This window comes from Alosa pseudoharengus, unplaced genomic scaffold, assembly GCF_046254945.1.
Source record: "Alosa pseudoharengus isolate Yale_2024_CS ecotype anadromous, Long Island Sound unplaced genomic scaffold, YU_APseudo_1.1 YU_APseudo_1.1_scf_23, whole genome shotgun sequence".
Taxonomy (NCBI): Eukaryota; Metazoa; Chordata; class Actinopteri; order Clupeiformes; family Clupeidae; genus Alosa; species Alosa pseudoharengus.
In genome coordinates this window covers 20,483,892-20,497,970 of record NW_027468685.1, presented here as the reverse complement: position 1 = coordinate 20,497,970, position 14,079 = coordinate 20,483,892, and the positions used below count along the sequence as shown (strand labels likewise).

General features: G+C 50.0%; 1 protein-coding gene across 2 annotated transcripts in view; it reads left to right on the top strand.

Moving 5' to 3' along the window:
* Positions 1-5,062: 5,062 nt before the first annotated feature.
* Positions 5,063-14,079, top strand: part of cica (capicua transcriptional repressor a) — a 27,272-nt gene continuing 18,255 nt past the window's right edge. For both annotated transcript variants that reach the window (XM_076301974.1, XM_076301973.1), the window contains exons 1-3: positions 5,063-5,230; positions 8,051-12,159; positions 13,717-13,851. In XM_076301974.1, coding sequence (XP_076158089.1) covers positions 8,328-12,159; positions 13,717-13,851 — 3,967 coding nt within the window. In that variant the 5' untranslated portion in view covers positions 5,063-5,230; positions 8,051-8,327. The remainder of the gene's footprint in view (positions 5,231-8,050; positions 12,160-13,716; positions 13,852-14,079) is intronic.

Genomic DNA, 14,079 nt, shown 5'->3' with positions numbered 1-14,079 from the left:
CGAAGTAGTGCTTCTGAGACTTGGTAAATGGTGTGCTTGTAGCAAAGCAGTCTCTTCCTACAGGACACTATGGCTGTCTTTGATCCTAGGAAACACTTTGCTTTGCTGTGGACGGCACAGAGGGCCGGACAAAAGCAGTTCACAGCTGTTTGCACTATTCCACCCACATGATTGACAAATGACAGTAAAGTCATTGTCCTTGTCAAGGCGGAATCTGAAGCAGTAAATTTCCAGCACTGTATATTAGTATGCATTTTCCACTGGAAGTGAAATGTATGTCAATGTGGGTGCATGAAATCTAACTTCCGGAAACATTTACACAACGTTGAAATGCCCACGCCATGTCATTTAGGCCAGAATGCCAGAACACTTAACAGTAAAACTTGCCTTCCGAGAAATGTCCTTATAAGAGCCGACAGTTAGCATCTGTGTGTCCTTCAACATTATTAGATTTTGCAACAGCTCCATCATACATAGGCTGTTCCTGGAACAGCCTAATCCTTGGGCATAGTGTATTTTTGCCTGGGGGAAACTGGTCACAGATCTGATCACACAGAAGCATTCTCCTGCTGGCCAGTCACTCTTACTGCATCCTCATCTGTGTTGAGGTAAATATTGGTGAACTGGTGACCTCTGCTGTCCTTGTTTGGAAGTGCGAGTCTAAGAGTTGCTCAGAGTAGCCTACATGGCCTCACAAAGTTATGACACAAAGAACAGTTGAGTATGTGTACAGAGGTTTGGTGTTGCTTTAGATGACTAGGATAGTGCTAGCTCGTATGAATTTAGAGCTTAGTGGTTTCACCACATACTAGCTAGATGTAATCCCAAACTTTGAAAGCATTTACCGTTAAAGCGGTATCCATTCCAAACCACATGTGAAAACGTGTTATACTGCAGTCTTACTGTATTAGTGTATTAAGTAAAATGGTTCAATGTGTTGAAACAGTAGGGGAGGTGAACATAATGCAGGTGTTACTACATCACTGAATCAAGGTAATGAAAGTAATGTGAGCTTGTTGGGCAATAATGAAAGGTTTTCATGGTCAGTCTCACAAAATACCAAGTCATCCCCAACACTGCACTTTGGTTAATATTTGTGTTGTTAATTTTCATTTACTTTAACTTGATACCGCTGCTATGCTATGAAATGTCACAAAGGCTGCTTTTCACAAGCTGTGCTTCAGTTTTTCCAGAGGGAGAGGAAGGAATAAACCCGACTCTGGCCGCTGCTACTGCTGCGACTCAAATCAAAATGGCCACCACAGCCATCCGCAGAGGAAATGCTCCTGAAGTGAGTCACATGGCAGGAGGCATCTCAAGGGCAATTAGAGAGCCTGGAGCCGAGAGCCCATCAGCGTGTGCAATCAGGCCCCTTCTGATGAGCAAGCATGGTGAGACACTCTCACACACACACTCACACACATCGCCCTCTCACTGTGAGCCGTTCTTTATCACATTGTTAGGTCTTCAATCACACACACACATACATTCCCCTCTGTGTCTCTGTCTCTCTATGATACACACACACACACACACACACACACACACATGTGTCCTGTCGATCAGTGCTGTCCATCTGTGGCCCTCTGATTTTACGCTGGTTGTTCGCAATCCAGTTCACACCGGAGGAGAGAGAGAGTCTGGGGTGGGGTGTGTGCTGTGCTGTGCTGTGCTCTGCTCGTCCCACAAAGCTTGATTGACGAGGGTCCTTGGACACATGCTGAGAGGGTTTGTTGATTGGCCAGAGGGCGAGGTCAAGGGTCACGGCCCAGGAGAAAGGGGGCCGAGCCAGGAGGGGACAAGACTTGTTGGCCAACAGCAGGGAGCAACTAAAGGGGCCAATTATGCTATGTGTTTGTGTTTAGTGCATTTGTATGCTAGGCATGTTGGGAGAGAAACACTCTTCTACCATTGCCGCTTCCCTCCAGATCTGAGCCTCAAGAGTGTATTTCTTTTCAGAAACTGAAACAGAAAGATCTGTCTGTGTACCTTTTTCCACCTTATCTAGGTTTCAATATCTTTGCTATAGTGCCTCGAAACAGTATAGGCCTACACATTCCCACACAGTGCAGTGCATTTGCCATACGTTTGTTCATGTAAATCACATGACAATTGAATGACATGACGTCAGTTTGAAAAGAAATATTTTTAGATCATGTGCTGCCCTTTAAAAAGAGCTGTGTCAGTATGGAATTGTATTGTGAGGTAGCAGATGACTGAGATGTGTGAAATGCATGGTGAAATCCCCTTGAAATCCCCTAAAATCTCCCATCCGTGCCCTCTAGTGGACAGAAGGGGCAAGGGCTACGAGTCCAAAGACTCAAAATTAACCTGGTAAAGGCCTAGACCTGTCAATGGCTGAATATGTTTATAGTTGTGATTGACCTGAAAATCAATTGCTGTGCTAATACTCTTAAATAAAATCATTATATGGCCCTTAAGTTAGTCCTTGCTGGTACCAACTGGGCCATAGTTCAGATAGCCTAATGCCTACAACAGAGGTTTTCTGATTGTGACCAAGGAACTACTACCATTCTGACTAAGGAAGAATCCTGTGAACGACTGCTTAATAAAAACCATTATATTATCACATCGAGAAGCTACATTACAGGGACAACCACTTGGCCACATACCCTTGTTTAAAAACCCCAGGCCTACGACATTGCTATTAATAAAGTATGCTACTGTGGTGACATATGTGTTACTGTGATAATACATGTGATATTATATTGTGATAGTACAGTAATAGCATACTAATGTGCATTTCCCCTGTTACTTAAAATGAGATGAGATGAGTTACGACAACAATGCAAAAGTTAAAACCCCCAAATACTTGTATCCATACATACTTCTAATTGGTTGTTATTTCATTTAGAGCTGAAATGAAGTACACGTTTCATTCACCCCTCCTTCATTCCTTAACTAAAAAATGAAAAATAACTAAAACTAAACTATAAACTAAATTGAAAATAAATAAAAATGATAGTCAGTGGCATAGTAAGATGTAACTACATCAAAATGGTGACGTGCTGAAGTTTTGAGAGGCTGACATCACAGCTGACTTATCAATTCATGAAAAGCTTGCTACTCAGCCTTATACCAGATCAGATGTCAGGACCAAAAAAAGCCGCACACACACACACGGAAAGGGAAAGTGCACATTAAGATTGTGGTTAGTATGTGTGCATGTGCAAATTATGTTATTTATACGCATGTGTTACTGATAAGGGAAATTATTTTTTTAGCTATAGTGTGAGTCTAAGTAAGTTGCTTTAGCATACTTGCGTGTGTATGCATATACTCATTGTCTGATCTGAGTCAAATGTTTGTAATTGGCCCTCATTGTTACTGGATGCCTTGTGAGGGCTGCTGCTCCAGCTTTCTGCTGTCTTGGACTCCTGCCTCTTATTTGTTCTGATGTTCCAAATGTACACGGTTGGCAACACTCATTAGCAGATATATCCCCCTCAGACATTCACTAATGTCCCTGTGATGTTTGTCCAGAATGACAAATGTATCTGTTGTAAGTGTATTCATCTGGTCGGGGTGTGTTGTGTAACCAAGGTAAAGCACAGACAGTTGCTGTAAATTGTCATATTTGTTGAAAATCAACTGTCAAATTCACACCTTAAGTATTTATGTTTAATATGTATGAATAAGTTTGACAGTGGATAATGTAGGCTGCTCCGGCATCCATGTGCATATAAATATGAGCATAACCGACCATCTAAATGATCTGTTTTGTAGTCATTGCGGTTGCAGATTCTGAAATAGCTTGAGCAAGATGCTGTAGACTGCAAGCTCAATGGCGAGGACACATCAAGGTGTGGACCCGCTTGTATCTCTCTCCATGACTTTGAGCATGTGTGCGTGTGCTGTGTGTGCGTGTGTGTGTGTGTGTGTGTGTGTGTGTATGTGTGTGTGTGTGTGTGTGTGTGTCTGTGTCTGTGTATGCATATCAGTGAGCGCATCATGTGCAAGCGCACACGTAGCAGCCTTATATAATTCTGTATGTTCTACATGCCCTGCAGGGAGAGCACTTGATGAGATCTGGGCTGTGATGTGGCACTCACAAACACTCCATCCATGGGTGTTGTTCAAACATAAGGTTTCATGCATATGAGGTCTTGCCTGCCTCTCCAGTGTAGGCTATCTGCAGATATCTGAGACTGAATGTATGTGGGCCATTCCCTTGAGGGACTGTAATCCTGGGTTTAAACTCATTTATTCTCGACCCTTCCTTTTTGGTCCCGCTGATGGCAACAAGCATAATGAGCTCATCGCTGTGCCTGGTCATTGGTGTATAGGCCCCCTATCACTTGGCCAATCACGAGATGATTTGGTGACGTTAGCTTTACATTGGTCTCAGGTTGGCTGGGGAAGGCGGGTTTATAGTGCTCTGGGTGACGTCAAAAGTAGTGAGGAGTGCTCTGTGATTGGCTCTAAGATTGAAGGTAACCGGGCATGAGAAAGACTAGTGGAAGGAGGCAGAAAGCAATGCTAAATGGAATAGTGATGCCTAATTATAGCGTAGTAGGATTGGGAAGACCGGTCGTATAGTTCACTATTATGCTGTGATTGATTTGCCGTTTTCGAACTGTTATGAGCAGTGCAGCATGTTCAAATAAACAGGTGGAATTTGATTTACACAACAGGTGTCTATACATCACTAGTTGAGGAATGTCATGCATAGCTGCATCAAGTCTACAAATTGGCTATCATTTTAAAATGGCTCGTTGTGTATAGGCTACTACGCTATCGGTGCTGTCAATATGGAACGACTGAGCGTGTAGATTGGTTTGTAAGGTTATTTTTCTTGCCACTACCCGCCTACTAGTTGTTGCGAGACCTCCTCTGAAATCTAATTGGATTTCACAAACTCAGGTCCGTCCAGCTGTTTCTTGTTTTCCCGTTTCACTATTCGACTGTAAATGTTGTCAATCAACTGTACTTTGACATGAAACTCCACCTTCCAGCAGTACTATTGGCTACTGTATCCAATGGTCGACACCGATTGGCTGAAGTGAGTAGTTGTCAAGGCTTTAGGCTTCATTCACCATTTTGCGACTGTAGTGTAGGACAGAAGCTGTCGTACTTTTCCTCGTTTGGGAGGCTTTAGCGGAAGAAAAATATTTGCAAGCCCAGATACTGACAACTGTGAACAACCGGCAATTTAATTGTTTTAATTTTGGAGGAATATCTTTGTAGCGCAACTGATAAATATTTCTGGGTAAGTTGAACATAAGCTACAAATCTTTCTTCTGCAGCACTGCGGAGGTTTGCCTGTTTTGCTTTGTTGGGGTTTCGGTATTGGGTGTTACTTAAACAAATAAGAATAGCCTATATTATATTTCGTGGTCAAACTGGTTTCTATTTAAACCGAGTTAACTGGAGAGATAAGTGTTTTACCATCCTCAGAGAGAAGGGAGGGGGGTAGGGTGCACAGTCAGTCTAAAACTTTTTTTTCTAGAAAACGACACAACAGCTAATAGCTGAATTAGTCTGCAACAAATTACACGTTTCAATATAATTGTGCGTAAACTACACTTTCTTAATTAGTTTTGTACAACCTAGAAAGTATATTCCATGTTTCAGCGACGTTTTTTTTCTCTCTAAGACGACGCAAACGTTTCATTCTGCTTTGGGTGTTCTCCTCTAGTCGAGGGCCTGGTCTTTTCCTGTTGTCCTCAAAAATGATACATTGTAATGATATGGCCAACTGGATATTCTATTGATCAGTTACTGTAACGTAGTGGATTAGCAGTAGCCTACGATTACCGTTTGCTGCTGTCTCACGCAACGATTGCGTGTAAAGCTTCACAAATGTAATTTAATTTAAACGCCACAGCTTCCGTGTTTAGGTGTGCTTATATAAACCCCTCGATGACACAAGTGTTTTTACACGTATTCACTCGTGTGATCATATTTGGATGAATGGTGTAGCTTTGTGGACAATATGTTTAGCGGCCTTGTAGAGGCGAGAGGCCTGCGTCACTCCACTTCTGGGTTCTTTGTGTAGTAGGTGGTAGTAAGCGCAGAGTAGGGCACTACGACCAATAACAGCGCTTGACACACATACAGGCTGCTGCTCAGCAAAAACTTTCTCAGGCCCATATCCTATGATTTGTTGTCCGCTCCCTGTACTGTCCAACGTAGGCCTACACGCTTTTACAATAGGTTTGTTAGCCAATAGCAATATTAAGGCTATGTGCCGATGAGTCCATTTTGTTATAGTAGCCTGTTATGCATATGATTCTTTCTGAAGAGTTAGATAATGTACACAACGTTACTGCTGTTAATTACCGGTCACCTTTAGTACTTACCAACCTACAATATCGTAATACGCCTGAAATCGGTAAGTTTAATTGTAATGGCAAATTATTATCGTGTAACAGATTCGATTTATGAATGAGGAAGATAGTTTTAAAGTATCACTTCATTGCTTTGCCATTGCCCTGGTTTTGCTCTCATAGGCTACCATTTTTTTTACATATTTACTTTGGTTCATAAAGAGTGAACCTTATCCACCTTAATTTGTATATATTTTTCTGTGGTGTGTGAGTGCTATAGTAGGACCTTGACAGATGACATAATGGTGGAATTTTATTGGTTTGTTGGACACATGTTATTTACATAGTCCACAGGCTCTCAGAGAACACTGTGTTTGACTGAATAAGGTCTTTTGAATGCTGCAGCTGTGTTGTGGTTTGCTGCATGGCCTTTGCAATGTGCTGCCACACCATCAGCAACTACACTACAACCCTGTCTAGTACTGCCAACATCAAACATAGTTTCAATACCATGCATTCGCCTACACACACACACACCAAAATGGACTGACACTTGGTCTATATAGTGCACAGTTAAGACTTGCACTTTGGCTCTGACCTCCAAAATGGATTTTTTTCTCCACTTTCTGCAGGGTAGCACTCTGTAAGTGGGGTGTGAATCATTACCACAAGCTGCTCTGCTCATTGCATTTCAGAAATATACAGAAAGTGGCTTACCAAAGTCACACATATAGAGCACATACGCATCATTTGACATCATGTCTTATTTAAAATAAAAGTCGAAGTAACCAGGTCACCTATGATTAATGAGGTCTTCATTTCGGGGGTATGAGTATGAGGTCAATGCTGAGTGTTGAACCTAGATGTGTTGACTCAGGCCAGCCAGCCACTATGCTAACTAAGCCACAGTCACTGTTTTCTGTGGACAAACACCAAGAGGTGGACTCTCCAACTCCGTAGAAGTGTGTTGTTTAGACAAGTTTTTGCAGGGGTGTTGCATTTTTAAAGAGATAAGGCCGAGCAAAAGGAGCGTCTATAAAAAGAGGCGAGTTGAGAGAGAGAGAGAGCGAGAGAGAGGGAGGGACAGAAAAATAGAGAAGGGCTGGTGATGTGTATAGTAGTGGGAAGTTAAGCATTGTAGGGTTGTAGGGGCGGATTGCTTCAGTAATAAAATGCACAAAGGTCAGAGTGAGTGAGTGAGTGAGAGAGTGAGAGAGAAAGAAAGAAAGAGAGAGTGAGTGAAAGGGAGTATGAGAGAGAGAGAGAGAGAGAGAGAGAGAGAGAGAGAGAGAGAATTACCAGTGAACCAGGAATTCCCCCGCCTCGACAGTTCTAGCCAAGAAAGTAGTATGTGTTTTATACTTGTCTGGGCATGCAATTCTATTTGTGTGGCTATGTTTATTATTTAGCACAACACAAATCAACAATTAGACTACACTGCACACAATTGTCTCACCGCACGCACGCACACACACACACACACACACACACACACACACACACACACACACACACACACACACACACAGCTAACCCACTCATTGCTATAGGTAATATAGGATTATGTAATAGATTAGCAATTAATTAAGTATACATGTAAAATCTATCAACCTATATTATGTAAAGGTACATTGTGAAAGGGCACATAAGAATAGCCTTAACTATGTACAATATTACATGTTTTTTTTTATATGTTTACACCATATTGAAACTACAATGCCACCTCATCAGTAATCACCTCACTCCACTCCTTACTTCAGGCCTTGGAACAGCAGGACTGAGCCGAGATAGAGAAAAAAAGGAAAAACAGAGGCCAAACAAGAAGAGAACGTACAAGAGAGAAGAGAGAGGAGAGAGAGAGAGAGAGAGAGAGAGAGAGAGAGAGAGAGAGAGAGAGAGAGAGAGCGAAAGAGGAAGAAGAAAGAAGAAGGCGGGATGAGAAACGGAGAGGCAGGCACAGAGGGAAGATAGAAGAGGAAGCAGGGAGGTGCCCGAGCAGCCCAACAGCAGAAACGACGACAGCCGAAGGGACAGGCCATGAAGCCACTGAAGAAAGGGGGCAGACCCTCGCCCCCGTCCACCCGCGCCAAGGCGAGTAGGAGACGGGGTCAGCCCGACAGCAGTCCCGAGCAGGACCAGTCCAAAGCCTCCCCCCCCTCCCCGAAAAGACACACAACGCCCCCCTCGTCCCACTCGGAGTCGTCCCATGAGGAGGCCCCCCGGATCACGGTGACCCCGGACCGGGATGAGAGCCTCTCCCGTGAGGGCGATTCTACGAAGGCGGTAGTGACAGTGGCGGAGGAGCGCCCGAGCAGCTGCCGGTCATCGGACAGCAACAGCAGCGCGGCCAGCTCCAACAGCAGCCCCAACCCGTCGGCCAGCCGCAAGACGGCCACCTTCAAGGCACGTGTGCCCAAGAAAAAGTATACATCGGAGCACTGCTCCTCGTCCGCCGGCATCGCCACGGCCGCCACCGGAAACCATGGCAACGCCAGCACGCCTCCGCTCAGTAGCAACGGTGACAGCAGCAGCGGCAGTGGTGCACACAATGGTACCGTTGCCACGGCCGTCGCCACCGCAGCTCAGCCTCAGGTCAGCACTGCCAACGGCCAGCAGACACCATCCAGCACACAGACGCCCCCCAGCCAGCCGTCAGCCGGCACCGACCCCCACAACCACAGCCAGAGCGGGGCAGCCCCTGTCAGCGCCGGCCAGTACGGGGACAGAGACACGGGGGAGAGGCCTCCAGTGGCCAGCCCCCCACGCTGCTCCTCCACAGACACTGCCAGCGAGCACTCGGCCGACCTGGAAGTGACCGCCGCTGCGCGCATGCCGGCACCCTCAGAGCCCCAGCCCAGCACAGACGATCGCCCCCACCAGCAGCAGCAACAGCAGCACCCCCCAGCGCCACCCCCAGCACACTGTAACTCCAATCCCATGCAGGACAGCCTGACCGGAGGTCTGGCCGAGGCCCTGGCCAAGGGGCTGAAGAACCAGCGCGTGCTGGCGCGGCAGGGCTCCGGGGTGTTCCGGGCGGGCGTGGTGCGGCACGTGAGCGGGGAGCAGGGCAGCGTGGAAGTCCAGCTTAACGGGGAGAAGGGCATCAGTTACTACCCCTTCCAGCCCAGCGGAGGCGCCGTGGACCTCGTGCTGGACTCCCCGCCTCCGGGAGCCGCGCAGGTGGCCATCGGGACCCACGTGTGCGTGCCTTTCGGTGGCGGCCACGAGGCCAGCGAAGGGGCCCAGCAGCTGTACCGCGAGGGCCTGGTGACGCAGGTGGACCCCCACCCAGCCGTGTCCTTCCCTTACCGCGTGCTTCTGAGGGACGAGCCCGGAGCCGCCGCCGCCGCCGCCGCCACTGCCGCCGGTCACGACAGAAGTCCACAGGAGGAGGGCGGTGGAGCCTCCCCGAGCCCCGTGCAGGCCGTGTGGGTGTCCCGCCAGAGCCTGCGCCTCCTGGTGCCCCCCTGGGACCTGGACCCGGGCAGCCGCGCCTGGGAGGACCGCGAGGACATGGAGGTGGAGCGCGAGCTCTCGCACCTTATCACGGCGCCGCTCTACACCAGGGCGCTGCCGCCCCACCCGGCGTCCGCTCCGCCGTCCTCGGTCTCGTACTCCTCGTCCGCTTCCTCGACCATCGCGGCGGCCGGCGGCTTGATGATGACGTCGGTGCTCAACATGGCAGGCGGCTGGGAGCGCGAGCGGGAGCAAGAGATGGAGAGAGAGAGGGAGCGGCAGAGGGAACGAGAGAGGGAGAGGGAAAGAGAGAGGGAGCGGGAGAGGGAGAGGGACAGAGAGCAGGAGAGACTCCAGCAGCAGCACCACCAGCAGCAACAGACCCCCGAGGAGGACATGGAGGTGACCATCTACAACTCGACCCCGATGAGAGAGGCCACTATTGGGGCCGTACCTGGAGGAAAGCCCCTCGGTGTCCCCCAGCACCGGCACATCCTCTCCAAGCCTCCCTACCTATCCGTGGTGCGTAACATTGGACCCCCCCTGGGCCCTCACCTGGCTCTGAACCCGCACGGACCCCAATCGTCTGTCCTGCTGGGCCTGGACGCAGGCACCCCGGTCATCTCCTCTGCACCTCAGCTGCCCCCGCTTCCGCCTTCCTCGCGGGGAGTCCTGGACAAGCCTCCCTCCGCCAACTCCCACGGATCCTCGGGGGGCTCCGGTTCGGGTGGCGGCTCGGGGTCAGGATCAGGCTCGCGGTCCCGGACCCCTCTGACGGCGGCGCAGCAGAAGTACAAGAAGGGCGACGTGGTGTGCACCCCGACCGGCATACGCAAGAAGTTCAACGGCAAGCAGTGGCGCAGGCTGTGCTCGCGCGAGGGTTGCTCAAAAGAGTCACAGCGCAGGGGCTACTGCTCCCGCCACCTGTCCATGCGCACCAAGGAGATGGAGGCCGGAGGTGGCGGCGGGGGGCCGGGCATGGGCCGCGACCGGAGCGGAGCCAGCAGCACGGGCACGCTCACGCCCTCCGACCTGAGGCTGGGCAGCGGGCGCACCAGCAGCGAGTTCGACTGGGACGAGACGTCCAGAGACAGCAGCGAGGCCAGTAGCCGCGGGGGTGACTCGCGTCCGCGCCTCGTGCTCCCCTCGCTCCTTCCCCACGACCTCTCGCGCGACCTCACCCGCGACCTGTCGCGCTTCGACTTCGACGAGTGCGAGGCGGCCAACATGCTGGTGTCGCTCGGGAGCTCGCGTTCGGGGACGCCCTCGTTCTCGCCCGTTTCCAACCAGTCGCCCTTCTCGCCGGCCCCGTCCCCCTCGCCCTCACCCCTCTTCGGCTTCCGGCCCGCCAACTTCAGCCCCATCACGCCCCCCTCCCTCACGCCGCGCCGGCCGCGCCACCTGAGCGGCACCAAGCTGGGCACGCCGGGCTCGGACCGTGAGCGCCACCTGTCCGGCGTGGTGCCCACCTTCCAGACCAACCTCACCTTCACTGTGCCCATGAGCCCCAGCAAGCGCAAGCCCGACATCCAGCCCCCGACGCTCCCCCTGGCCCCCTCTGCCCCGCACGACTACGGCAAGCCGGAGGTCCAGCAGGCCCCTCTGGTGGCGGGTGACCCAACGCTCGGGCTTCAGGGCTTCAGGGTCCTGTCCCCCCAGAGCCAGCCCCCGACCCCGTCCTTCTCACGGCCCCGCAGTGCCGCCAGCCGCCCCCCGTCCTCCGCCGCCTCCACCCCTCCGCCCATGCTGGTGTCCCCCACGCCGCCCTCCCCCTTACCCCAGGAGCCCAGCCCTCGCCGGGGCATGCCGCTCCGCGACTCCCCCGTCATCGTGCGCAACCCGGACGTCCCGCTGGCCAAGTTCAGCGAGGGTCCTCTGAGTGGCCGGAGAGGCAGCGGAGGGACCGTGGGAGGAGGCGGAGCCAGCATGGGTGGTGGTGCTGGTGGTGGCGGTGGCGGCGGGGGTGGAGGAGGAGGAGGAGGAGGAGGAGGAGGTCGCCCGCGAGACAACGGTGGCCAGCCCCCGCACCTCACCGGCACGCTGCAGGCCCCCGTGCCCATCAACGGCGCCAGCGCCACCAACGGAGCCGTGCTCCTGCGCAACCCCACCTCCACCCTCGTGCTGGTCACCTCCACCCAGTCGCTGACCACCGCCTCCAGCACCCGCTCGGTCCACGTGGGCTCGGTCGCTGTCTCCGGCGCTGGGGCCGGTCCAGCAGTGGCCAGCGGCGGCATGGGAGAGGGCAGGGAGAGAGAGAGGAACCCCGGGGGGCATGGAGACACCCATGGAGGGGTGCTGCCCCAGCCGGTGGCCTGCCACCCAACTCCCACTGCCCTGCTGCCCCTCATCGTGCCCGCAGAGTCCCCACACCCTGCCCCACGCAAGGACATCATCATGGGACGTCCCGGTACAGGTAAGCTGCATCTTTATGAATTATGAATTATTTATTATGGATCTGCCAAAAGAAGGAAGCCTATGTGATAAAATATGACTTAAGCAACCCCGCACTGTCATGATGATTTCTTTTAACAAAAGTAGTCTCATGACACTTTTAGCAATATACACTACTTTATATATTATGTGTTTTATGCAAAATACGTAGTCGCAAGTCATTTTAAGTCAAAATAAGCAAGTCATTTTAAGGCTGGGAGGGTATTTCAAACTTATTTTGAAATGTATTATACTTCTGCTAACACTAGTAAGATTTATTCCTTGGCAAATATTGAGCTTTTTTCCTTGGCCTGAATTGAGACGTGTAGGCACATGTTCTGTGTCAGGAACTTTTCAGCTGGTTGACATAGAAACAGTTAAGACCTGTTTAAATATGTGACAAAAGCCCATATTTTGTCAGAACATTAGTAAAGGGAGGAGGTGCTTTTATAGTAAACCATTCTTACACATTTGAGTGTGTAGTGTAAGGTTTGGCTAGACGTATGGTAGTTAGGTGTGCCAAATGAGCATATTATCTAATCACTCTGGTATGTTGAGACATTCTGTACTGCACACACGCACACACACACACACACACACACACACACACACACACACACACACACAAACACAAACATGCAGTCGTTCCCACCCCTTCCCTCACACACACATGCAGTCACCCCCTTCCCACCAACCACACACACATACACACAGAGGGGTGTGGTTTTAGGGTCAGTGTGTCTAAAGTGAGAACTGCAACTCAGTGGTTGGAACTTGCCCAGACATGTTGTGGTAGAGAGAGGGGTTATAGAAGAATTACTCACACACATTCACACACACACAGACATACACACACACACACACACACACACACACACACACACACACACACACACACACACACACACACACACACACACACACACACAGAGCCACTCCCAGAGACTACATGACTGGCCCCTTGGGGGCAACTGAAAAATATGCCCCCTCCCAGAAACAAATGCTGAAAGCTCATGCAAAACCTAACCCAAAGCCACTCCCAGATATCAGATACTATACAACTTGGAGACATAGTAGAGTAGAGTAACAGTTTCATAATTGCTCTAAACACACACAAACATACAAACACACACACACACACACACACACACACACACACACACACACACACACACACACACACACACACACACACACACACATTTACACACACAAACACACACACACACACACACACACACACACACACACACACACACACAAAGCCATCTGCTAAGCAACATAAAAGAGACAAGGCAAAGTTGACCTTTGAAACTTGCGAGAACTCGAACTCATGACATAACATGTCCCACTCAAGAAGCTCGAGTGGAGTGTCTGACTGACTTGCCTTTGTCAAAAGGCTTTTTGCCTGTCACTCATCCCTGTCTCTCATTGTTCCCTTGCTCTCTCTCTCTCTCTCTCTCTCTCTCTCTCTCTCTCTCTCTCTCTCTCTCTCTCTCTCTCTCTCACACACACACACACACACACACGCCTCCCTCAGTTTGGACCAATGTGGAACCACGCTCAGTCCCAGTCTTTCCTTGGCATTCATTGGTCCCCTTTCTGGAGCCCAGCCAATCAAATTCGTCTGGAGCCCAGCCCGCTGATGGCCAGCCACTGGTGAATCAGAGCAAAGGTAAGCTTGGGAGAGGGTGCAGGGTGGGACAGCTGTCTCACTTTCTGTTTACAATATCCAGATACAGCAAGTTTTGCAACCACACTAGTTGTGGGAAGAAAGCATAACCACAATTTGCTACATAATTGACTTTTAGAGTTTCTAGACAAGTTTTAGGTGCTTGTTTATGTTTACATTATACTGTAGTTTCACATATGATGTATTTATACTGTATATTCTAATATACAA